The sequence below is a fragment of the Pseudoliparis swirei genome, chromosome 2 (assembly GCF_029220125.1).
Source record: "Pseudoliparis swirei isolate HS2019 ecotype Mariana Trench chromosome 2, NWPU_hadal_v1, whole genome shotgun sequence".
Lineage (NCBI taxonomy): Eukaryota > Metazoa > Chordata > Actinopteri > Perciformes > Liparidae > Pseudoliparis > Pseudoliparis swirei.
In genome coordinates, this window is record NC_079389.1 from 17,803,977 (window position 1) to 17,831,383 (window position 27,407).

The 27,407-nt window shown below is 44.0% G+C and overlaps 1 protein-coding gene across 2 annotated transcripts; it reads right to left on the reverse strand.

Annotated features, from left to right (window-relative positions):
- Nucleotides 1-597: 597 nt before the first annotated feature.
- On the reverse strand, nucleotides 598-26,408 carry mao (monoamine oxidase). Of its 2 annotated transcripts, none has more exons than XM_056430812.1 (15): nucleotides 26,279-26,408; nucleotides 15,805-15,899; nucleotides 14,334-14,471; nucleotides 9,063-9,167; nucleotides 8,875-8,966; nucleotides 8,025-8,166; nucleotides 6,691-6,840; nucleotides 5,515-5,674; nucleotides 5,330-5,426; nucleotides 4,678-4,731; nucleotides 4,544-4,601; nucleotides 4,356-4,453; nucleotides 3,771-3,882; nucleotides 3,488-3,550; nucleotides 598-3,388 (listed from the first exon to the last, which is right to left on the reverse strand). In XM_056430812.1, the coding sequence occupies exons 1-15, from the start codon at nucleotides 26,394-26,396 to the stop codon at nucleotides 3,233-3,235; spliced, it is 1,638 nt and encodes a 545-aa protein (XP_056286787.1). In that variant the 5' UTR covers nucleotides 26,397-26,408; the 3' UTR covers nucleotides 598-3,232. The 2 variants fall into 2 exon arrangements, 1 of the variants encoding a protein (XP_056286787.1); XR_008833606.1 differs by having other exon boundaries at nucleotides 3,372-3,388; nucleotides 3,645-3,882.
- Between the last annotated feature and the right edge of the window lie 999 nt (nucleotides 26,409-27,407).

The window sequence follows — 27,407 nt, forward strand, 5'->3', positions numbered from 1 at the left end:
AGTTTTTAACGTGCATAAATGTTACGAATATTGTCAGTTTTTCAGTCGGAGTCACATTGCTCGTTGGCAAGCTTTTCTTCTTTTCAATTTCCTTCATGTGTTGATGTTCTAAAAAGAATAATGAACCTGTATGTTTTAGTTTAAATTCTTCTTTTTTGTAATCTATAAACCAACTTCCTCAATGGCGAGGAGGAACTGGGATTAGCTATAAACTTATATCTCATATTCAGACTTCTTTATTGCCTTTGCACAAGCCCTGTAAAACAAGTCAGTGCATGCGTTGTGAAGAAACGAAGGTCGAAGGTTACAGCCTCGCTTGTTGGTTGGTGATTCTTGTGTCGTCAGCGTATTCTTGCTGATCATTGCTACAATACATATACTACAAATCAGCCTCTCATCCATTTCTACTCTCATTTCTGTAACTGTATTGGTCTTTTTAACGCATCCTGACTTCTTACTTCTGTAATAAACTGAACTACTCCACAAATATTTGCACATGAACAGCAGTAAGTTCACCACCTGATTGGGAATCAAGTGTACAGAACACAGAACACATAGCGATGCCCCCCCCAACCCCAAGAAAGACACAAAATGATGTTCGGTTCAAGACGATTTATTTTAGTAGATTTATTTCACATTTTTCCTTCTCTTTTGAACATCAAGAGCTTTGTTTTGAGGAATGGAAGACATCAAATAACGGGGATCACAGGTAAAGTCTCGAATGCACAGAGGGGCGGAGGACCGGTCCCGCGTTCTCCACAAAAGAATTGAAGACAGATCGGATGTGTCGGCAGAGTCGAAACATTTCAGAGAATTTTTTTTTTTTTAATGTGAGTGTATGTGCTGGGATAAATGGAGGAGGGAGACACATAGTAAAACACTGGAATCACAATTCAAAACACACACAGACTTGGCTTCACTGGAGATAAGCATTTGGATCAACTCAACAGTCTGAGCTCGCTTATTCACGTCTGGCACCTTCAGCCTGGCCTTACCTGAGTGGTTTATACTGAGGACGTAACTCAGGTACAGGGGGACGCTTAGACATGGAGGGGTTATATTTTGGGACACGGGGTCGTCTTGCTCGTCGCCGTGTATCGATGGTTACCGAGGATTAACCCCATGACCGCAGTCAATCTGACATCTATTTTCCAGTGCAGAATCACACAGGCACTTGAGAGAAATGACAAAAAACACTAGGACTTCCATTAAGGCACAACAGAAAAACAAGACACACACACACACACACACAAGTGCTGAAATCTAAGTGCAACTCATGGGGGATTGTTGTTGAAGCAACAATTACCATTTAGTGCAAGTACTCTGTCGTGTTTTTTAGAATTGTGTTGCAAGAATTCTGTTTCTACAAACTGTCTGCATAATCTTTGTGAGAATGATTATCCGGTTCTTTCCTAAATGTATTTCACCAAGAGGCTAATTTTCTGTGCCGCTTAATAAATCTGAAATGTACTCGCACAAAACAAGAGCTACATCTTGCATGCTTTAAACGCGTTAGCAGTGGTACAGTAAAGCATCGGTTAGGCGCCATAATGTAAGTGTTAGTAACACTATTATTTTTGGAGGCCTTCAGAGTGCTAGAAAATGTCTTCCAATAATAAGATTTTAAACAAATGTCTCATTGTGCTGTTTAGTTGACGACAACACCCTCCACTGTGTTACTGTAATTATGAGAATAAGTAATGTTTGATAATGTTATCTAGTTTGAATAAAATACATTCAAATGCCTCCATTACATTTACCAAAAGATAACAGCGCAGCTTGGTAGGACTCCATTACCCCTAAATACAAGTTTTAATGAAAGGACAAGGCTTTTAGTGCATTTCTCTTATTTTGTTTCTCACTGCTAAAAAATCCCATGTAAACTACAAATGATTTTTCTCCGTCTCTAAATACGTTCTAACGTCCCGCCCCTGTCCGCCACTCCTGAAGATGTACTGTACATCTCTTGACATGTGTGGTTAAAGGTTGAATGGTACTCAAACAGGAGTGAATAGTGCATTGGGACTATTTTAAGTGGACTTGGCTTGATGGGCGAGTTGATTTTTTTATTTTTATATTTGAATTCATCCCGAGGTGGTTTTGACTTCACTTCATCACTGCACAGGGGAAAAGAGGTTTAAAGGAGACTAACTGCAGAAAGTAAAGCGAGAACTCTCTCAATTTTATTTTTCTGCGGTTTATCTCCTCCCAGGGAACAAAAACAACTGTTGTTTGTACAGTCACTTCGGCTGTTGGGGGCGAATAAACACAAGATTTGCATAATTTTGGTGGTTCTGTCTCCAACACCGCTTAAAAGAATGAGGAGAGGAGTATTTACCACAGATACCGATTAGTGGCATTGAGTGTTTGCAGTAGTAGGTTTACACACTGTGTGGGATTGACATAAAATAGTGCCCAGAAACCCTAACCCCCTAACTCTAACCCTCTAACCCTCTTACCCTAAACGTCACAATGTGCAACCGTGTGGGTCATTTAAGTGCAGATGAAGAAGATAAAATCCAGCTTTGGATACACAGACGATACTCAGTAGACGTAAACAATAAAAGTATTGATGAGATTAGTTGACAAAAAGAAGAATATAGAAAAATGGACCTTGTCTGTGATTTTGTGATGGGCAACGGCACCACTCTCCTCTAGTCTGATGTTACTGGATCTCAACAACCAGCGACAGCTGCTCGGACAGAAGGAATTAGCACCTATAACCAGCAGAGGTAATTAGACACACACACACACACACTTTGTACACAACTGACAAACTCACTCGCAAATGCATGGTCACCAAAGCATGTGCACATGCATACAAACAAAGCTCATACACACAGAGAAAGCATGACGAGTCGTTAAACTCACATGTATATATACAGTACATACATATATATATATATATATCCTTTTTTAAATTGATTATGTTCTTTTTCCTTGATTGGTTTCACAAAATCTGAATCTCAGATTATTTGTAGATTTAAACTGAAGTTCGCTCTCCTTCTCTCTTCACTCCTAATCACTTTGTCTCACTCTTTCTTTTGAGAACAGCATTGGTGTTCCGTACGTGTGACTGGTGTTTCTTAAAGAACACCCCCCCTATACTGGACGTAGTTCACTGCTTTGGAGTGTGGGCCGTAAAGTAGTGCTCTCGAGGTACAGGAGTGTCTGTGGAGACGTGCACCCTTCGAGGTGCAGAGGAGTGAGTGAGATGACGGCTGTGGGCCCTTTAACTCCGGGGGAGGAGGCCCTTCTTGTAGGCCAGCAGGCCGGCTGCAGCGGCCACAGACAGGAAGCTGGAGACTCCCACGAGCTTGAGGAGGCCGCCGACTGAAGGCAACTTCCTCTCCCAGAAGCTGGTGTCGAAGGGCAGCGCCGGGACTTCCTGTTGGACGGGCGGAGGGAGGAGAGGAGTGTGAGTTACATTGGTTTGACTTGTGTTTAATTTGGTCCACACGACTATTATTTAGAAAGATTTCCTCACCAGGGACTCGGGCTCCGTCTGCCAGATCTGACTCTGGTTAATTATATTCAGAGCACACAGGACCTGCAACAGAGCACATTGGTTGTTCAGTCAGAATACTCCAGGCACGGTAACAGTTGCGATGGATTGCAGCAAGTTTCCTCACGAAGATAAAGACCTTGTTTTTGATGATATTTAAAAGGGAAACTGCATCCACGAAACAGCAAGTACACTTGGTCAACGCTACTGTTAGAAGTGCTGAATGTCAGTGGCTCTTTCCAGGTGTTTTACGGTGACCTCTGACCTCTCTGGCCGCTCTCTCTCCGGCCTGCACGGCCCCCTCCATGTAGCCACTCCACTCGGTGGCCGTCTCCGTGCCTGCAAAGTACAACCTGCCGACCGGCTCCCTGAGCACCCTGCAGACGGGAGAAGAGCGGAGCATGAGAAGTCGTCGAGTGTCAGGCGATTCTGACGGTTTGAAAGTGGCCTTTCATTAAATTACTACCGCATGAAACCAGCCCGAATACATTTTATTGAACTGTTTTGCAAAGCTGCAAATGTGATGATGGATCAGCTGTTAAAACAAAAATAAAATGCTTCAAACTCTGACTGAGTTTTCCTGGCTACGGGTTTTATTTTATTTTTTCATGTTCTTAAATCGCTCCACAACAGTTGACTTTGAGGGACTTAAAAAAAAAGTTTTTTAACAACTCTTTTTTTTTTTATGAATGAAATTGCAACTTTTGAAAGACTTTACATTGGACAGAATAAAAAAATCTGTCTGAAAACCTGAAAATAAGTACACTTGAGGATTAAAGTTACTGTTGGAGCCCGAAGGCATCGGGACACACACTGCTTCCTGAGAGCCGCCCACATGTGTGCTCCTCACCTGCCGTACTGGGTCAGGATCCCTGGGGGGAAGTAGGCCGTGTAGCAGCCCCCGGAGTACTCTTCTTCACACCAGTTCTTCTCCTCGTAGTGCACCGGCTGGCGGACACAAGCGGACACGTAGAGGACGTTTAAAATACGCAACGCAGTTCCAGCGTGGGCGTTTCACGGCTCTGCATCCACACTCACATGCAGAGCCTCCTCCGAGTCCAGCACTCTGGCGTAGATCTCGCAGATCTTCTTCAACCTAAAACACAAACGGGACAGCACAGATTGGGATGGAAGCTGCTGCGAAGGGATGAAGAGCTGCTGCGTTCACCCACCTCTCCTCTTTGGTCAGCACGGAGAGCTTTCTGCACTTGCGGGCGAGGATGAATCTGGAGGAGAGGGAGGAGAGTAATATTATCCGTTAAAACGACACGCAGGTGAAGTAGTGAATACACACTTCTAGTTACACACGGCAGACGCCACATGGCCAGATGTGGGTCCGCTGTCCCCGGTCTCTTTGTGATGTGTTCTAGTCTTAACCCTCCTGTTACCTTTAGGGTCAATTTGACCCCATTCAATGTTTAACCCTCCTGTTACCTTTATATTTACTGACATATTTTACCCTCGGGGTCAATTTGACCCCAGCAATTAAAACCTCCAGAAAATTATTAGAATTAATATTGTTTTCCAAGTTTAAGTGTGAGGTACTTTATGTTTGTTTGTTGGCTACCTAAATAGCCCTTTAAATATATAAAAAAGTTGATATTTCTTATATGTTTGACAGTGAAAAACAGCCTGGGGTCAAATTGACCCCAAAGAACACCGACAATAAACATTGAATGGGGTCAAATTGACCCTAAGGTAACAGGAGGGTTAATAAAGCATAACGCTAGATATTGAATAGGTGTCGTGTTCAGCCGTTTACATTATTTTGGCCATGTGGTTCTTGGAAAGTAGTGATAAGATTATCCTGTGTGATATGATCACCCCATAATGGCGGGTTTGGTCCCATCCGGCTTGGTGTCGTCCAGGGTCAGGCCAATAGGAGAGCCTTCGTCTTCTATCACCATGGTGCCACAGTAACCTGGTGACGCCCGGGCGGAGAACAAAGAGCGTAAAACATGAAACACGTACTTCAGGGGTTCCCCTGTTCTCTCCGCCCTCCTGCGTACCCTTAGCCCTCCAGAAGTTCTCTTTGTAGTAGACCATGCACTTGATGACGGAGCCCAAGGGGACGCGTTGGATCAGCTGGTTCCTCAGAGGGGGCAGCTCGGGGTTGAAGTGCATCTTCATGTTCAGGGAGGGAGGCGTGGCCATGATCACGTACTTGGCCTGAGACGAAGACACGCCCCAGAGAGAGAGAGAGAGAGAGGGAGGCGATGCAAACACAAACGGGAGAGGGAATCACATGGCTGCAGGTTGGAAAGCCACCAGTAGAGGGCAGCACAGGATAGTAATATTTCCATACTGCAGGTTGTGATTCAGACTGTTTGTGGAAGAGATAGAATGATAAAATTCCTTCTCAAGGACTTCTTTATGTCACATTATGTCGTGTGCTAAAAACTACATGTGTTATTACACCAATACGTTCACAATGTTAGCAAATACCGTCACATTAATGTAAAAACATTAAGTACAACATGTCCATAACGCATCAAAAGGAAAGTACTCGTTCTAAAGAAAAATGTCATCTTCTGATAGTCATTAGTTGATTCTGATATATCCATGCATAAGTTTGGATGGAGGTGGAAGATAAAACATTTGGAAACATAGTTTTACTTTCCAAATTTGTCTGGGGATTTTTCTTCAAATTTTCGCTTTGTTGTGAAATTATCGATCAAATGAAACTATGCGAGAAGTTCAGAGAGAGAAAAATTGCTATTATTTTGGTAGAACTGATAACTGACACGTGGCAAGGGGCCAACACCAGTCTTAGACTTATTTCTAGTCTGAGACTTATTTCTAGTCTGAGACTTATTTCACAAGGCTAACAAGTCGGTTCCTCCTCAACTCAAAGAGCGTTTTGGCGCTTGCCTTCGCCTGAGAGCCAAACCCATGTTCACTTTTCTTTTCCTTCCTTTTCATCACTGGGTTTGTGCTCACCATGTGCGCTCGCCTTCTAGAGCTGGACGCTGAGACACGCCCCTAACCGAGCAACATGGGAAATATACAGTCACACAGTGAGGATTGAGAGGGCCTATACATTGTTTTCCAATCCTACTCAATGTGACTTCAACAAAGTGTTGTATTTCAGAACTACCATATCCTTTAAAAAAATGTTGTATGTAAAATCTTGAAATTAAAATCGCACAAAAAGGTAACACTGCAGTTCCTTTCCCGTGGCATACCGTGTAGGTCTGCTTGTCCAGCGTCTCCACCTCCACCACGTCTCCGCTCTGGTCGATCCGGTACACCGGGGACTGCAGCTTCACTCGGTCTCCCAGCTCCCTGGCCATGCCCTCGCTGATCTGACCGGAGCCGCCGTTAAACTTCCTCTCCTGCAGAGGTGGACGGAGAGAGCAGCTTTTTATATGCTCTACAAGTTTCATATTATACATTGGGTACAATTGCTTCAAGCCAGTGTGATCAGACTAATACAGACTACATCGAGGATTCAAGCTGATAACATCTATGGATGTATCCCTCCGTTTCATGCCGGTTCACCTCTATCGACGCCCTCACTCTCTCTTACGCCACAAATTTAAAACATATGAAACCAAGCGGGGGAAAAAAAGTGTTTTCAAAGGCCAGCAGCTGCTGAATGATGGATAGCACTGAGGGGGTGGAGAATACGTGCTGCCAAAGCTCTGATAAACAAAATTAAATAGACAGTGAACTTTCCCACATGGTTCGTGTCAACATCTCTCTGCTTTCCCCGGATAGAAACACACTGTGTGACTTGGATGCATCTGCCTGCCAGTCGCCGTTGAGCAGCCTGAGCTCAACACAAATGGGTCTTGGCAGTGAAACAAGGTGAGTCAGTGTTCCTCTCGTTTCATTAGAAAAGGGAGTTTTTCTTTCAGCCTCGGAAGGAGATGACTGGTTCGCCTGACACATGTGTCGTGGCGCATTTCGTGATCGCACTCTGACAAAAAAATTTTAATCTCACAATATTGTCGCAGTTTTGGGTGCAGATGCAGCTTCTGGGGGCACAGTGAACCCCTCTCTGGCTTTTCGCTCTTTTCACTTTTTCTCTGTTTCTTCATTAGGGGGTCATTCTTCTTCTCTCTCTTCAGCTTCAGCTAAAGTAGTTAGTCGATCAGGCAGGCCGGTTTCATTCCAGTGTACACCATTGCTGTATCAGATTTCCTTTCCTGTCTGCTCGAAGTCTCGGTTGTTGTGCTAGCATGAGTGTTTACCTCAGCACAATCCCCTTCCTCAGTGGCCATGGGCAGGGGACGCCTGTACCTGTCTTAGCCGAAGAAGAAGACCTAAAAGCAGCTTTTGGCGGCTTTTTTTTTTTTTTTTGCTTTTTATGAGGTTTACATGAGTAATTCTAATGGCTGGACTTCTTGCACTGGCCTCTGCCACCGTGTTGTTTTTTTGCAGAGGTATTTTCTGGAAAGCTGAACGCTTAGTGGGTAATAAATTAAGAATGATAATTTAGTGATTCAGTTTTTCCGCATCTCGCATAAATCTCAGATGCGACGTGGAACACAGTGAATGCACACAAAAGAGCTACCTGTCCTCCGTTACTGGTGGAAAAGATCCTCATGGTTCCTCCGCACTGCTTCACGTACCAGAGGAACCACAGAGCCGACACCTCGTGGGGTTCAGAGGTCACGTTCACGTTGACAAACAGCTTTGCAAAGTTGAGAACAGGTCTTAAGGGAGAGAGAGGGATTAAACCAACAATCACACACACGTTTTTCATTCATAAACCATTACATTGAGTGCGAGGCAAGTCCTTACTTACAATGTTGCACAATATGAAACGTCTTTTTAAAGAGACCGCTCCTCTTAAATCATTTCCTATACACAGTAAACAGTTACAGACTCTTCCTCCACCTCCCTACACTCACATCGAGATAAACGCACAATAAACTAGAACGGGCACTCGGTAGAGCGCATACCTTCGCATATCACAAGATTGGGCATTGAATTATGAACATTTTGGCATTAGTTGCATGCCAATTGGATAGAAATTGACCGCGCTATGGTAAAAAGAAGATTTTGACCTATCCATGACCTTGACCTTTGACCCGATCGATCCCAAAATCTAATCAAATGGTCCCCGGATAATAACCAATCATCCCACCAAATTTCATGCGATTCGGTTTAAAACTTTTTTTGTTATGCGAATAACACGCATACAAATAAATAAATAAATAAATGGCGATCAAAACATAACCTTCCGCATTTTCAATGCGAAGGTAACAAAGTTGAAGATGAATTTTACTTTCTATAGAGATCGCTATATTATCGTTATCTTGAAGTATTTTGGCCACAGTGGTCGTCAGGCATTATTATAATTTGGTGTCTCACTCTCGTTTTGTAGGGGGACGTAACATAATTTGTCTTTTCTCTGCTACCTGGTCCAGCAAATCTTCTGAAACAGCTCCAGCATGGTCATCTTGTCCCACTCCTCAGCATGGGGAGCTCTCCAGGGCGCCTCTCTGGGAATCTGAAACACAGGAGGAAGAGGAGATCCAACAAAAGGTGAGACTTAACGAGTGGAGAGTAAAAGCAATCAACAATAAAAAGGGTGATTCTTGTTTACCTCCGTGCCCATGTCGTCCATTGTCCTCCACAGGTTGTTGAAGTCCAACAACACCAGGGGGTTCCACACAGTAGGGAAGGAGCCTTTGAATGGGTACGATTTCCCCTGTTGGACACAAGTCCTCATCAATATATATATACCGTATACATATATTCAAAAATAATCATATACTCCTCAGTTGTGTACATATGGAATCCAGTGCTGGAGACGCTCGATGACATCGGCGTTCGGCTTATATCGGCCTTTTAAGTCGGGTTTTGATGTTGGTAGTTACAGACGTTTCTTTCTAATCACAAGAAGTTCATAAAAGGCTGGTTACACATCTCAAAAGCATCGTTAGACATCTGTTCATTTGAAAGGCAGCATTGTAAGCCTGAGTGCCTTATCCCACTAAGTATGTAATATCAACGAGCATCCAGCATGACAGAGCTGCCAAGTCTGAAACTGAGTGGTTGTCATGCCCTTATATGGTTTTAAGGTCAGACTGAGGACAAAACCTCAAACTTAAAAGATAGAAAATCAGTTGAAAGTGCCATTTGCCTTCGGATACACGCTTAGCTGGCCTCTGATGTGCTGAGTCAGCGTGACGGTGGACAGATTTAAAAGAGAGCTGTGAAGAAAGGAATTGAACCGCTCACTTTAGTTGCGCAACATAATACAACCAGTTGAAAATATGCAGAGTCATCAAGTCTGAGAGGAGTGTCCTATATCAATGTTCTGCTGGTCTTTCTGGACTGTTGCTCCATCTCCAAACCACACGATTGATTTACAACTGCAATAAAAAGCGGGATGAGGCCAAGGACCAAGGTCCAACTCCCAGATATGGACGCGCAGACCAAGTTAACGGTTGTTTTTTTTTGGGTTGCCGTCTAGCAATGGTCTCGGACAATATCTGTTGAAGTACCCATGGATATTCTCTGTGGCCTTACATGTCTGACATTAAGCTTGACAAGTTGTTTCAAACCCCAATAAAGACCATCTTCCGCTGAAAGAGCCAGGGATCGGCACCATATGGCGAGGCCTTTGTGCTCTCAGCCTCAGAGTGGAGCGCCGTTCTGTTGGAGCTGCACCAGTATCGAGCCAGTAACGGCCTCTTATTGGATGCATGATCTCATTTCGGCTCGACATTCTATTGGAGATTCATTCTGGACCACGCCCACATAAACCCGACAATGATACCCGTTCCTTTTCCCCTTTACACGTTATTTTGTTCATTCGGTCGTCCAACTAGGAGACAGCAACGCTCACAAAGTCTCTTCAACTGGTAAACAAGTCAAACCTGATGAATAACTGAGCCGTGTCGGGTACTTTGTTTTAAGAGACGTTTCACTAATTGACAGTCAATAATCTCTTTGTAGGTTAGAAAAGCCCAAACAGAAAACATCCAATTTTTAACAGATACTTAATAATATAACAGCAATCCACCAACGACAAAGGCAACACTTCTCTCCAACTACCGTACCCAACACTCAACTCAAGTCAAAGACGGAAATAGACAGCGGGAGAAAGATCAAGTGTCTCACGACGTACAGCATCGACCGTTCCTGTGGAGCAACAGGTTTGTCACCATGGTGATGCCGGCCAAGGGGATGCAGAAACGGGAGGAGGATGAGGAGGAGGCAGCATCTGTTTCCTCAGCGAGCAGTGAGTCAGCCTCACTCGCTCGCAAAGCATCTGGTCAACATAGTGTTCAGGAGGCAAGGAGACTGGGACTTTCCTCGGCTGGTGGGGACCGAAATGGAGCTCAAATGAGGGTGAATATTGGACTTTCATTCACCATAAACCCATAAAATCCACTTCTTATAAATGATTCTGTTGCCACATCATCTTTTTTTCAATATGATTTTAGTGCACAAACATTATGTAATATGGTTAATTTTTAATATTGATCGTTGCCGGGTTCCGGCTGGCTGGCTTCCAGCTGTTCGGGGGGGACCGTGACGCGGGGCTCTCGGGCGGGGGAGTCTGCTTCTACAGCGGCTGGTGCAGGGACGTGGCTATGGCTCCGCCCACTGCAGACCCTTCTACTGCTCGGGTCCCTCCGCTCTGGCAGGTCCCCCACAGACCCTCATGAACAGAGCCCGGTCCCCCACAGACCCTCATGAACAGAGCCCGGTCCCCCACAGACCCTCATGAACAGAGCCCGGTCCCCCACAGACCCTCATGAACAGAGCCCGGTCCCCCACAGACCCTCATGAACAGAGCCCGGGTCCCCCACTGACTGCACACCTCTTGATACTTAATATTTAACATCTAATTTCACACGTCACTTTAACACACACTTACAGTACCCCGTCTGTAGCGCTGTCATCTGTTCGTACGCTTTATTTAATCTTATGGCATTGTAAATTGAAGGGGCATCATACACAGCACAGTGGTGGATGTGCAAACGTGCACGACATCCACGATGGGACAATCTCACGCTCCCTTTCTCAATCTCTGATAACCAGGGAGAGTATTTAATCAGTCGGTTTACCCATCTCTGATAGCGGTAGCTCATTAATAAATCCGGTGCTGAGAGCTGCAGTTTGCTGATAAGTGAAACCAGCACTGGCCTCCTGGATTACAATCTGCCAGAGAAAAGATGATTAGCTACACAGCTTGCTGGAAAGCTAGCCCTAATTACACAATGGCTCGGCTCCCATGCTGGTTTACTACTACTTCTCTAGTCCTGTGAAGTGACGCTTTTACGTAATATCTATATTTGATCCAGCGTGTTTCCTCCGGATTCGCGCAGTGATCGGGACTTGTCTACATACTGCTTTGAGTTTATTCATCTGAATAGCTTCTTGGCTAATCCAACAATAATCCAATCAAAAGACAGGGCAGTTACACTCGCAGCAGCAACACACATGTTTAAAATCCCATGTGGTGGAGTGCATGCAACGGGTGGATTTATTCAGTCATGCCTACCGAGGACAAAAGATGCACAAATCAAAAGGTTGCATCTCCATGAGAGCCAGCAGAACGGCCAGTGGCAGGAAAACAGATTCAATAAGAAAGTTTTGTTTTAGTTCTCTCGTGTTTTATCGTCGCCTTCTTTTAAAACATTTCTTATTCAGCCGTTAACCTTTATGCAACTAATAAACAGAGACACAGTTCCTCGAATGTCATCAGCCTCATTCTCTTCCTACTGCTGTGGGAATTACATCATGTATATTTTGTGCAACCTTTTTCGCTGACTCAGCTGTGAGATCAGTGGCTCCAGAAACATGAGTGTGAAGACAGACAGACAAACATACAGACAGATAAACAGACAGACAGACAGCTGTGCCATCTGACACTGATGGAGGTGAGCAGCTTTTGATGAAGCATGCTGCCATGGAAACCAGCAGGGAAGCTACGAGTATGTGTGTCTGTGTGTCCGTGTGTGTGTGTGTGTGTGTGTGTGTCTGTGTGCCTTTGAGTGGATCTTACAGCGATAGTAGCTAAGGAGATAGGAGCTGTCGTGCGACGGTGTGGACGGATCCAGAGCTCACGTAATCGCCTCCCATCTCGAGTCCTTCACTAAACCGAACAGTTTCTCGAATTTGCTGTCGGAGCCGAACGTCACGCTGCTGACATTTCACAGCACGGCTGAAGTAGTTCGAGTCCACAACACATGAGCGCTAAAAGACACAGTGGGGAGGTGGTCTCCACACTTCTGTTAATGTATGGGGCAGTATTGTGTGTCGAGAGTGGAGTTTCATTATTGACCAGAGTATTTATAATACATAGCACTTTGTCAAAAACGAAACTTAATTTAAAGCAAAAAAAAGATGTTTTTTTTTTTGCGTTTTGATTATTTATTATACTTTCTTTTTTCTCTGACTCTCCCATATCGGACTGCAATCCCACCTCTACTAGATTTGCTTGTATTCATTCGCGACATCTTTCTCCTTCACGTAACCGACGGTAAGAATCTCAAAGTCCACGTTTCAAGTTACGGTTTAATTACTTTAACACAGTCTATGCTGAGATAAACTCTGGTTATCTCTCACACACACACACACACACACACACACACACACACACACACACACACACACACACACACACACACACACACACACACACACACACACACACACACACACACACACACGTAAGTTTGACCAGAGTCCAAGGCTGCAACGTCAAATCAAATCAGGTGCAGGAACACAACTGTTAAGGACATCGGTGCGCCTACACACTAACGGGATATGGAGCAAAGAATAACAACGGAAAAGATGGCCCCTGCGTCTCTTCCTTTGCTGTTCATTCAACCACTCAGAGAAATTATAAACTGCATGACAGAAACCCCTCAGGCAAAGATGAGCATCTCCAGGCACCAATGCTGGGGAGAAGGGACATTTGGTTTTCTTCTGCCATTACCTGTGTATTCTCTGAGCACCGCGGGAGATGTTTTGACAGACACATTTCTATTAGAGTGTAGATTGGTGTCGTGGGTATTCACACTCGATGTGAACACACATTCAGTTGCCAGTTAATAAGGTACACCTATCCAAACCAACGCAGTCTAATACCACAGTCCTGCAATACATCCTTCTAATGATGGAGGTGTTATTACCTTCGCATTGAAAATGCGGAAGGTTATGTTTTGATCACCGTGTATTTATTTATTTGTATGCGTGTTATTCGCATAACAAAAAAAGTTTTAAACCGAATCGCATTAAATTTGGTGGGATGATTAGTTATTATCCGGGGACCATTTGATTGGGATCGATCGGGTCAAAGTCATGTAAAGGTCAAAATCTTCTTTTTACCATAGCTCGGTCAATTTATATCCAATTTGCATGCAACTAATGCCAAAATGTTCATAATTCAATGCCCAATCTTGTGATATGCGAAGGTATGCGCTCTACCGAGTGCCCGTTCTAGTTTATTTATTTGTATGCGTGTTATTCGCATAACACAAAAAGTATTAAACCGAATCGCATGAAATTCGGTGGGGTGATTGGTTATTATCCGGGGACCATTTGATTAGATTTTGGGATCAATCGGGTCAAAGGTCAAGGTCATGAAAAGGTCAAAATCTTCTTTTTACCATAGCACGGTCAATTTTTATCCAATTGGCATGCAACTAATGCCAACATGTTCATAATGCAATGCCCAATCCTGTGATATGTGAAGGTATGCGCTCTACCGAGTGCCCATTCTAGTTACTCAGTTGTTGTTGGTCAGTGAGTGTATAGGAGTCACCAGAATCAAACTAAAGGACACGGTTAGTGTGAACAGATATGGCATCAGCCACAGCCATCCTAAAAACACACACACTCACGCTGCACTCACGTTGACATAATGCACCAGACTCTCCTGCTCGTTGACCTTGAAGGTGTCGATGCCGTACTCTTTGGCCAACCGGAGGATGCGGTTCTGAGTCGGTCCGACGTAAGCTCCGCCCAAGTCAACCCACTTGACCTCCTTATTCTGAAAAACACATCGGAACATAAACAGATGAATAAGAAAAGCGTTCGCTTTACACGTAGAGCTGAAAGGTCTGCTGCTGATCACAAAGAGTTCATTGATTGAAATGTATTTTACGAAGCTTTTTGTAACACCTCAGACTTTGACTACGGATTGTATATGCACTGTCCCTTCTCAAATAAGGTAGCCAATTAGAAGACACATTTTTTGTCTCAATAACATAGATTCTTCCCACAATGAATGGAGTACCACAAGGCTCTGTCCTGATTTCACTACTTCTGTCTTTATTTGTTGACACTGTACTATAATCATCCATAAAGCCATTATCGATTTCACAGCTACGCAGAGGACACCCGACTCTACATAGCTGTTGATCCTGATAACTTGTCTTCCTTTTTACTCTTCCTTTCCTTTGTCAACAACTTATGCGTCACCCACACATCCATCAAGCTGAACCAGGACAGAACATTCCTTGTTGTCGGTCTAAAGAAGCAAAGTTCAGACTTATGTGTCACACTAATGCAGCACATTTCACCACGGGCTGGAAAATTGCCAAAGTCAGACCGTTTCTTCCCCCCAGAGAGGTGGAACAGTTTGTGGAAGTGTTTATTACAAGTAGGCTCAACTACTGCAATGCACTTTATAAATCAATCACAGCCTCTTAAATGGATATTTACATTCTAATCATTGTTGTCTACATTTGAGCTGCATTTTGTATATGAACGGTGCAATAGAAATATAATGTATTATCATTGTTGTTATTATTATTAATAATTATAACTGAGGCACAACAGAATCCTACTGCACCAATACTGTTTTTAATAGCAGCTTCTGGTGTAACACCCAGTTCTGTTTCTCCTATGTTCCGTGTCTACTATGTCTGTCAGGTTCTTGTGACGGGGTGAGGCTCAGGTGCAGAGAGACAGGCTGGACGCAATATAAATAACAAAAAAAAGCACTATTTAATGAGGCAAAACAGTTTACAAAAAAACAAGGTCCAAACGGGGCAGGCAGAGGATCGTCGGTCAGGGCAGGCAGGCAGGCAGGCAGGGTCGAAGCAGGCAGGATCAGATACGACAGACAGGACGACGGGAAAAAGACACGGAACTAGAGACGACAATCCGACAGCAGACAAGGGAAAGACTGACACAATATATAGGGGGGAAACACAGGTGTACGACATCAGACAGTAACGAGACAAGAGTGGCTGAGGGCAGGTGCAGGGAATTAAACAATTAAGACAGAGAAGACACAGAGGAGACATAGGAGACACGGACCACAGGAGAAACAGAACCGGGTGTTACATCTGGAGTCGTGTTCGCTCTCTTGGTCTCACCCGCACGGTGAAGGTGCGACCGCCAACCCGATCCCTGGCCTCCAGCACCACAGGGCTCAGCCCGTTGGCTTGCAGCAGCTTCGCTGCACTCAAACCTGCAGACAGAGAAGCAGAGACGTGAGGAAGGGCCCATGCAATGCACTCCCTGCACCACACAAAGCCAACGCTACACTCGTATGCCGGTTGTGCATGAATGTCATGTGCAGCTGGACAATGGTGTCTGTTTGGAATGTGAGCGGTGTGCGGCTGTGGGGAAGGTGCTACTCTTTACGGTCGTCTTCAGTCCCTGTGTAGTGTTCCCACAGGGGCGAATACGGTCTGTACACCTTTATGACAGATCGGCAAAGTGCCGCACCTTTTTACCGTCGCATTGAAAATGCGGAAGGTTATGTTTTGATCGCTGTGTATTTATTTATTTGTATGCGTGTTCATCGCATTAAAAAAAGAAGTTTTAAACCGAATCGCATGAAATTTGGTGGGATGATTGGTTATTATCCGGGGACCATTTGATTAGATTTTGGGGTCGATCTGGTCAAAGGTCAAGGTTAAGGTCATGGAAAGGTCAAAATCTTCTTGAATCGCATGAAATTTGGTGGGATGATTGGTTATTATCCGGGGAGCATTTGATTAGATTTTGGGATCAATCGGGTCAAAGGTCAAGGAAAGGTCAACATCTTCGTTTTACCATATCATATTCGTATCCAATTGGCATGCAACTAATGCCAACATGTTCATAATGCAATGCCCACTCTTGTGATATGCAAAGGTATGCGCTCTACAGAGTGCCCATTCTAGTTTTGAAATGTCATTGTGTGGCTGTTTCTTAATAGATGGATTTTTGGGAAATCTGACCGGAGAAAATTAAGATCAAAATTGACGAATTTTTGGAGAGAAACTAATAGTGTTTCTCATCTTCAAGTCAGCCCACCATGTTTCCACAGAGTTTATTTATTTGAACAGGGACTGTACACATCAATCAACCCAGGGGTAAATGTGTCAGTCTTAGGCCACATTTACACATAGCCGGGTATTTACAGAAACGAATATTTCTGCCCCTCCGTTTAAAAAAATAACGTTGTACAGACAAGGTTATTTTCAAAAAAGTTTCTGTTTATATGAACCCGCATAAATACGCCCCCGGGCGCCATCATAACTATGCCAAACCTGTAGTCGGCAGTGTAACGAGAAGGATAAAGACATGCAAACCAATCAGAATTCTCAAAACCAACAACAACTACGAAAAACACGATCAACTTCCTTTTCCTTTCGAGAGTAAATATGGCGCGAGGTTCATTTGTATGGACAGACAGCGAAATGGAGCTGCTGCTTCGAGTCGCCTTAGATTATAAGGCAAATAAAGCACTCGATAATGTGGATTGGGAATCATGCCAAACTAAATATAGGGACATGTTGGCATTGTTCTTAGAACAGTACCTGTCCGAGACCTCCGAGGAGTATCCTCATGTCAAGGAGGAAATAACTCGGGTGCACCTAAGCAAACTAACTGTAAACATAGGACGCTCACATGACGTGAAGCATTTTTAGTCGCATACTGTGACGTTTGACAACCTAAAACTCCGTTTGACCTAGTTCACCACGCAAACACAAAAACTGAGTTTTCAGAAATCTCCACTTTGGCCGGAGTTTTTAGAAATGATCGTTTTCCGTGATAAAACCTCCGTTTTTATGTAAATGAAAGGCCCAAACGCATGAAAATATATGCGTTTTCCCATCGTGTAAACGGGGTCTTAGGCTACATTTCTACCGTCGTCCCTGTGGCCAGATATTACAAGCCTTCACTGAGGGGGAAAAGGGTCATCACAAAAAACTCATAAAAAGCAATAAACATACGGGTTACGATCAAATATAGGCCTCATCGTAAAATCATAAAAAAACATCATGAAAAGCAATAAACATAAACACAATCACTGAGGAGGGTGTCCCGGTTCATGCTCACACATCTGATTGCTCATGAGCCAGTTCTTCAGGCCGTGTTGAGAGTGATGTGTTCTGCCATTGCGTACATGAAGACGTATATATGTCGGTTCGATCTGTGTCCTTTCTGATTGTATAGAGTCAATCTTTGTGGTTTCGTGAAACTGAATTATGTGAGGGATTAAATACTCAACATTAGCCTTTATTAGAGAGAAAGAGGGGGAGAAACACTTTTACAACAAATGACCTATTGATCATGTGGGAAAAAAAAGGAAAAAAAGGGCAGCACAAAGAGCAGAGCCTGACTGAGAGAACAACAGCGTTTCACACACTGACCTCAGGCTATTCCTGCCATAACTTAAATGCAATAGGACACGACGTAAACACACTGAGCCATGCCACACACACACACACACACATGCAGAGGATCGGCGTGCAGCACGTGGCTCCGACGCACTGGACCACGTCTGTGCTGCAGACTAAAAGCACAGAAACCGCATAGAGCCATTTATGATAGATGGAGATGAGCGGTTACCTACCGGGTGCCACTCCATGGTGGTTGAACACATCAAAACATAGGCGTTAAATATGCAGCAACAACAGCCGTCGCTCTTTTGAGAACGCTGGATCCCAGGAGGCCCAGCTCGCAGTCAGAGATGCAACACAGGTCCCGAGTGGGAGGCGGTTTAAAATGTTTTCTCCAATGCGACTGAAAATATTAACACAAGAGCCTCCTGGCTTATGTAACAAACTATATTTACTTAGTACGTCCTTTTTTAGGAGAAGAAGCCAGTCAGAGTCAAATTCTAAGTAACTATTGAAGTGATGGACTATTTGATTCTTCTGATTTGTGTCTTCACAAAAATGTTTTTACAGCTCAGCCTCTAATCTACTTAAAGTAACAGTAGTTTAATAAATCCTCGATGCTTTGCCCTGGCGAGGGGTCAACTTAGGCCAAAGCACACCGGAAGAGTGAAGCCTCAACCTTCCTTCCAAACTAGACTCGTGATAACAGAGTTCCTGCATTCAGTTTCACAACAGCACAACTCATTGTTAATTTCCCAGAGCCGCCCCACACACTTGATGACAAACAGAAACATTATCTACCGCTGTAGTTGCTGCGTAGGAAAACAGTGAATAGGTTTTTGATGATATATTATAGCTTTAACTGACATTTAAAACCAGCTTTACTCATATGCTCCACTATACACACACACACCAATTATGTAAATAAAACAATATATATATATATACATATAAACTGATTGTAATAAATCATGCATAATTATGTAAATAAAAAAGTTTCTTTCAATAATATTTATGTTGTTAATAATGATGGGGCTACAAGCTCAGCAGGCAACCATATCTGTGCAAATGTTTGCCTGAATTCCTTTCTTCCCACCCCTCAAAAGCAGAGTACACAGTTATACATTGAACTTGTCATTTTTCCCCCCATCCCAACACAGAACAAATCGCACCGCTTGAATTGTCAAAAAGCACATAACAGTATTTGTCGTTCAAGTATTACACAAAAGTGAAAATAGTGTAGGAGGCAATACAGTCAAACAGAAACCAGAATTAAGTTTGAGACATTGTAAATTATTGCTAATTATTAGTTCCTACAACAGCGTCAAGACAATTTTAATAGCTTTCCCCCCCCCCCTTTTTGTAAATTTTTTTTTTTTTTAAGAAACATCAAAGACAACAGAAATGGTTTATTAGTCTAATGAGAGAGTCTTCAATTTATTAAAGTATTGTATAATCGGACCCCAAGTACATGAGTAGTGTACACTACATGGGTATACTTGTAGAGTACTAGACTACATCAGGCAATTGCAAGGTCCATGACCCCTATTGTCAAAGACATATGATTGTTTTTAGAGCAATGTAATTTAAGGAAGATGATGCCATAAGCACCTGCACAATACTGTGAAAGCCTTTTCGATTGTCAACATCTGCCTCGTGCGGCCAGAGGGCGATGTGATGGCTCCAGAAGGTCTGTACATAAATGATTCCTTGTGGGCAGAATGGATAGCGCTGGTATAGGAAGTCATCGTGTTGTGATAAGAACTCTCTCCCTATAATATGCTAATCTAACGAGTATCACTCCTCCATCAATGGGGTCTCTGAGGAAGGGAGTGCAAGCTTATCCAGCTAACTTAAGTTAGCCTGCGCTGGAGCAGTTTCAAGTTTTTTTGTGTACCCCGCCAGGCTTTGAAGAAAGTATTTGCTCAAACAAGCGCCAGCTCACAAATCTGTCCCCGTTAAATTGATGTCATTACCTGCACTCAGCTCCAAAGTCAGTATTTGACTTTGGAGCTGAGTGCCTGCATCTCTGGTTTCTGCCTAAAAGAGCAATCACAATCACATCTAGTAGCTTCCTGTTGGGATCGCGCTTTGATCAGAAAGCTGCTTTTGTCTTAGTGGATACATAATTTAAAAAATGAAAATAAAGAAACCTTGTATAAATATGACAAATAGATAGGTATAAAGCTTTCATCACTTCAAAGACTTCGGACCGAGCTCCCTCCGGGTTGTATCTCTTGCTGCACAACGCCCAATTGTTGTCAGGCTTCTAACCAGCTCTTTTTTTAATCTCTCCTTCTCTTACGACCCCCACACACACTGCTCCCATCCCCTCCTCTCCACCTAATTGTCAAGTCTCTCCCCGAGGTGTTTCGACAGGAAAAAAAAAATTAATAAAACCAAACTGTAATTCTTTTTGAATTGCCTTTTATTTCAGTTTCAGAAACGCTTGGTTATTTATGCGTTTGTGAATTAAGCGAGATACACAGCTTTCCACCCCATGTGCTGGAAAAATAAAGAGAGGCAGAAACCGTTTCCTTGACAACGGTAATTGATAAGATGGAGCCATTTGGCAGAAAACAAATTGACACAAACACTGACAATGGACCATTGTGTACATATTTTTCTTTGCATGTGCATATCTCGAAAACCAATAAAATCACAAAAAAACACTGACAATGGAAGTCAGAGGCCAAAGAGAGTTGGATTTAGGTTTAAATGTTAAATATGTTTAAATGAATGATTTCGTTTTTGAAGTTTCAGTTTTACAGAAGCGGTTCATCTGGAGCCGATCTCTTGGAGAGCCTTTAAAAAAAATAATTAACATTTATCTTCAATAGTGTTTGAATTTGGCCATGTTAAATGTTTGATGTTCGCAATTTGTATCCGTGCTGTACATGTATGAAAGTGTGTGTTACGTGCATTAGTCTCACCCAGTGCATGCTGGGAAACTGTATGTGCTCCTGGCCCATGCGACCCTCAACAGAATGGCTGTATTGGGTGTTTGCAATGTGTCGGGCTCCCTCAGTTTCCTGTTTTCAGCCCCGATTATGTCAGAACATAAACGTGTCGAACTGTGTAAAATGTAAGAACTTATCTCTTCACCGCCGCTCGGTTCCCTGCGTTTTCTCCCAGTTCCACGTCTGGCTTCCCACCTGCCATTCGTCTTTTCACTCCCAATAGCTCGTGCCATGTTTTGCCCCCCAGCGTTTTCACGCTTGCGAGAGGGTCAATCACACGAGCGTCTTCACTGACAGCCGATGACGTGCACCTTCAGCTCAGGAGGAGCCAGTTAATCCATTGATGGAAAGGCACGTATTCGTCATAACTGTCCTTGAATCGAGGGTGCAAAACTTTGGATTTATTTTCGGACCAATAGAAAACCTTAATAAGAACCGACATGATTGACATCAGCAACGATAAATGCACCATCAGCTGCAGTGAATGCGTTTCAAACTTTTATTCAAGCTATAAAAATCTTTTTAACAGTGTATTTTTTAACTTTAAATAGAATTCCTACTTAAAATAAAGGCTCTCTTGGCTTGAGCTGACAAACATGACATGGTCTGGCTGAGAGGGAGTTTGGACTTTTAGGGGGCATTTTTCCCCCCCAAAGGATTTTGTGACACTGGACGATGGACTTCGGATCATCCAGATGTTGTACATTTCAAAGTGAAACGCGTCAATCTTGTGCTCTTTGAAAGCGAAATAAAAAGGCTAGATCTATTATGAACGTCGTGCACCTGACCTGATATTTTAAATTTAGAGGAATCACGGCCACTCTGTACCTCCATGTGTGTCACACAGACATGAGAAAACAAACAAGCACATGTCAAACTATTCTTACAAAATTAATCTCAGGTCATGCAATCTGATAACGGCTGAAAAATCATTTTGTCCGACAAATACTGAACAGAAAAGGGAAATAGGAACATTTCCCACGAAGAGACGAGGACTTTGCAAACAGCCGTCAGCTTTGTGTGGTTTTTCACAACCATCAGTGTCATCCTCTATCATTTAACCCAGCTGAGATTACAGCTGCACAGTTCTCATGGCTTTACCTGCCACAAACACGGCAAACACTGAGGCCTAGGCACGCAAAGAAATTACCGATGGAAACAAACACAAGAGGTTCATCTAACGATTATATGTGACAGCTCAGCCAACATGTTCCCATGTTTGCACAGCTGTGCAGAGAAAGTGGTTTCCTAGGATAGCAGACATGTTGACGGTAATCAGACGAGCTGTCGGACAAGGTGCATGCTGCCTGAGGAGCCCTCAGATGTGACGTGAGTTCATCTTAACTTACAAAGTTGGATTTGAGTTTGGTTTTCCGAGTACCTCCGGCACTTCACTTCACACATTTCATTTATTTACACTACACACACATTTCATTTACACGACACACATACACACACTTTGCATTTGGCACAGTCTATATTTAATATTTAATTTAATTTGTCATTAGTATTGTGTATGCATATATGTTGTATATATACAAATATATTTTATTTTATATTTTACTTTGTATACTTCTATATCTTTCATCCCTGTTTTTTATATTTTATTTTTTATTCTTGTGTGTTTAGTTTATTGGTGCTGCTACTGTTACGACAAATTTCCCCTTGGGGATTAATAAAGTATATATCTATCTATCTATCTTATTTGAGAGGGTCCCCAACAAAATGTGTGTTGTTTTACTAATTGACTCCACCGTCACTACTTCATGTGCTTGTATAGGCACCGAGTTACAGAAGAAAGTCCTGCGGCCTGGAAATCGTGGCGCGAGTCAACCTGTTACTCAAGGTTTAATATTGTGAAATCTTGTGGTTGTGCTGCCTTAATTAAGTTGTGATCATTATCTTGACATGGATGCTATTCGCCATCTCCGTTGTTTGGCTTGCAGCTAACTGCGGTGCACAGTCCCTGTTAAATAAATAAAAGAGAAATAAGAAAGGCGTGAACACCCCTATTGTCAATGCAGAGCTGCACATTGTCTCTCCCAATGTTTTCACCTCTCAAACATCTTACCTCACATAGTGTATCAGAGGAGCTAAGTCGGTGTGTTTTCTGCAGGAAAAAGGGTTATTTTGTTCCCTGGCCTGCGTGATCTGGCAACCCACTGCCCTTCACTGTCGGCTGGCTGCAGCTGAAGAGGGTAAAAGAGCTGCAGACGGACTCAACGGTGCACTTGAGTCCTCGCCAAAGTTCAGACTACGCAGCCTTGTCTTTGCACAATACAATTGATTCACAAATGTGGACGAACAGAATTAGCAGCCACTAACTTTTTGCACCGCGTATTCAAGGCTTCCATCCTCTGCCCACTTCCTTAATTACTCTCTTATTCAATTTCCCACATTCACAGCTGCTGGGACATAACAGGAAGAAGTGGTTCCCTCCTTCCTCTCTGCTGCTGGTTTGATAACAGAAGATGTCAGAAGTGCCTGTTGCCCCTGCAGGGCCACAGTTCTGGGGGGGGGGGGGGGGGGGGGGAATGACAATTGCATTTGCAGGTCGACGGAGAAACAAAGATCTCAGGAGAGAGGGCGATTCAGAGGGAAGCATAGGGAGGAGAGAGCTCTCCCTCTCCCCAATGTTTCATCCGCCCTCTGATTGGACAGTGATTGTTATATGTGGACCTCATTTCGGGCCAGTAAAGGGCAACAGTATAAACAAACGGTGTAATTACAAGACCCTAATGTGACACAGGGGGGCAGGGCCAGAGGGGGTCTGCCTGCCGGTTTTATTCAATCAACTCTTTTTTCTGATTTGTTTGGCCTGTTTGACTCTTATTTGAACTGACACTGACCTAAATTGTTCACCGTCTGACACACAGCCGGACATACAGGCTGGCCAGCAGTCAGTCGAATAGAAAGGAGGACAGCAGCCCAGCAGGGGGGGGGACAGGACAGGACGCGAAGGGGGCGACCCTCCAGGTTGCAAAAAGAAGTTCTATAGTATAAATCGATTGTACTTCTCAGGAATCCTTATAAAGAGTTTATGGTCTCGATTGCTAAATTCAAGTCTTTTTCAAGACGGCATGATGTTAATTTTTTCAACAATGGTCCATTTAGAGGCAAATAGACCATAAAGCGCGGTGTGCTTTAGCTGCGGGGCGAACTTGTGATTGACAGGTTGCTACCTCTTTAACTCAAATCCTTTCCCGGGGCATTTTCAGTTCATTAAAGTTAATTGTAGTAAGTCAAAACAATGTCTTATTCAGTGTTCTGTTGTATTTAGTTCCCTCTCGTGTCACTTCTTTTTGCAAAAAATTAAATATGATAGAAATAAAACGACAACCTCCAGGCTTCAAAACGGAAGTTCACAAACCAGCGGGTGACGTAACGGGGGACTATGTCCACTTTTAAAATAAAGTCTCTGCTTGTATTCAAGACAATCTTCATTCTGCATTTATTCTGCAAACCAATACTCTCCACACAAGTTGACGGGCGTTAAATCCTCCTGCTGCCCAGAGACCCTTAAAGACTGACTGCATATCTGGCCAAGTAACTTGAGTCGTAGAGCTATAAAGGGAGTGTAGCTGCCGCTATAGCTCTAACTTGATAAGATCAAGTTATGCAAGACCACATTGCAACTCTGTGATCCAACACACTGTCACGACGCTATTAGAGTGGACCCAAAAGCACGACTCAGACAGGAGTAACAAAGATGACTGTCTTTGGTTGGAAACAGGCTGGGTCAAAACCGGGAGATCAGTCGAAGAAGCAAACAAGTCCAAAAAGGGGCGGGGCAGAGAATCAGAGGTCAGGGCAGGCAGGCAGGGTCAGAACAGGCAGGTCAGGAATATACTCTAATAACGCTGGAGAATTTGGCACGAAAACACAAGACAATCTGGCAGAGGACAAGTGGAAGTGAGGGAGCTAAATAGTGAGGGACTAATGAGGGGATGGGCTGCAGGTGAGAAGGGCGTGAGGACCAGGTGAAGGGAATGAGGGACTAACGAGGTGATCAGAGGCAGGTGAGGGGAGTTGGACTGACAGGATGAAAACAACTATTACAAAAAGGAAGGCGTGGAGCTAAACTGTTACACACACAGATTCTTAATCCCACGGCTGCAACACTTTAACCGTATCATTCTGTTGCAGGCCTCCTGCTCACATTCTGTCATCAATTTCATGAGAAATAAGAAAAAACATCACACTCAACCAAAGAGAAAGACGACCTGTTGCACAGGGAAGAAACAAGACACTGGAGGATTGCAAAGATCAATGTGTGCCTATGCAGCATTTTGACTATGAAAGCTTTTAAATATCAGGAACAATTAATTTGCATTCTGTTTTCTATTTCAAAACACAGAGACAATCTGTAATTCAAATAATGGGGACATTCAATCAGTTTGGTAATATTTCCATTCCAGGATATTAAATTCAGCATGCTTTCAAATAGGCCTGGGCAACACATGGATATTAATATTATGTCATGAGACTAGATATCGTCTAATGTACCGTAATCTCGTCATGTGGCATTTCTGTTGTCTTTTCCTGGTTTTATCCTCTTTACTGGCATCAAATCACAATTGTATCGCACACATCTTTTGCATCACTGCATTAACGATGTCACTGCATTTGGCTGTAAATATTAAGATATTTGATTTGTATTCACACCAGAAACCAGAGTGCACATTAGCACCAAGAGTGTTATTGTTGGGGATACAGCCTCTTATGACATGTTTTTGTGATGAAGAAGAAGAAGATGATGAAGATGATGCATCATCAGCAATGTGTGCAGCCCGTGCATTAAACGTATCGGCAGCTGAAAGTGGAACCAATGACGCTGCAGCAGCTGTAGTTCACGCCTCACGAGCCTCAGAGATTAAACACACACACGCAGGGAGCTTTATGAGAAGCACACATGCAAGGGAAGTCATGTCAGACTTACAGATACAAAGAATCATGTATCAGACCCTCCTCCTCCTCCTCCTCCTCTTCTTATGTAATACTAAGTGTGCTCTGTCTGATTAGCTGGTACACGGTGCGGAGGAGAGGAGGACGCCTCACGGACGCGAACGCGGAGAAAATGGATGTCACGCCGGTGGAGAAGAAAGAAGAAAGAAGAAACACGTTTCCCCTCGCCGACCAACGTACGAGCAGCTTTTGGTCAACAGTTGTCCCGGTTCGCCTCACGCGAGACACAGGCGAGGGGATCGCTTGGATGCGAGCAGCTCTGCTGTGACTCCATCTGGCCGCGCAGCGCGCAGCCCCGGTTTACATACCCGATATTCCTCCGCCGACCACGATCACGTCGTAGGAGTTGCTCGGTGCGGTCATGGTGCCGTCTGGTCCGTCTCTTCCCCCCGCACTGCCGTGTCCGGAGCGCATGGCGGTGTGCATCTGTACTAAAAGCGCCGGGCAGGCCCACTCCCTCCGGACTCCGCCCACTGATAGTAGAGCAGCCCACCGCCTCAGAGGACAGGGAGGTGCGCCATTATGATTGTTTTTCTCCTCCCTTCAACTCAGTTACAGGGGCGTACATATAGGACGTGCAGCCACGCAGAGGGGGCACTCCAACAATGTGTTGCACGGGAATTGTTAGTGGTTGGTTAGAATAATCGACTGAGAAGTGAAACATGTGCAATCTTTGATCCTTTATCTACATTATGTTTTTGTTTTTTAACTCATACAATCTAGAACAAAATAATGCAATTACTATGGCGGAAATGATAACTGTTTCCACGGCGTAAAGCCACGGAGATGAGCCCCTCTCCGCTAATGACGAGAATAAACCACAAATAGTCACAAGTTAAGCTTTTGGTGTGATTGATCACTACTATCCGTCAAGATAGCTTGCACTGGGTCCACTAGGGTAGCGTACACTGGGGCCACTGGGGATAGCGTGCACTGGGGCCACTGGGATAGCGTGCACTGGGGCCACTAGGGTAGCGTACACTGGGGCCACTGGGGATAGCGTGCACTGGGGCCACTGGGGTAGCGTACACTGGGGCCACTAGGGTAGCGTGCACTGGGTCCACTAGGGTAGCGTGCACTGGGTCCACTGGGGTTGCGTACACTGGGGCCACTGGGATAGCGTGCACTGGGTCCACTGGGGTTGCGTACACTGGGGCCACTGGGATAGCATACACTGGGTCCACTAGGGTAGCGTGCACTGGGGCCACTGGGATAGCGTGCACTGGGGCCACTGGGATAGCGTGCACTGGGGCCACTGGGATAGCGTGCACTGGGGCCACTGGGATAGCGTGCACTAGAGTCGTCGAAACCACCTTTCACCTCAGTTATCCAGCCTTTTCCATGAGGACAGACTTTGGCCCTACTTGTCTGGCTCCAGGTATTCTCTTATCAATCAGATAGTATTCAGTAGTAAAAGCCTGTTGTTAAATCCTGACT

Excerpts from the sequence above, each read along its gene's own strand:
- mao (XM_056430812.1), bottom strand. The coding sequence starts at position 26,396 with ATGCACACCGCCATGCGCTCCGGACACGGCAGTGCGGGGGGAAGAGAC. Across the intron at positions 9,168-14,333 it reads GTCTGGTGCATTATGTCAAC|GGGAAATCGTACCCATTCAA; the intron begins GTGAGTGCAGCG and ends TGTGTCCAACAG. Across the intron at positions 8,967-9,062 it reads TGGACGACATGGGCACGGAG|ATTCCCAGAGAGGCGCCCTG; the intron begins GTAAACAAGAAT and ends CCTGTGTTTCAG.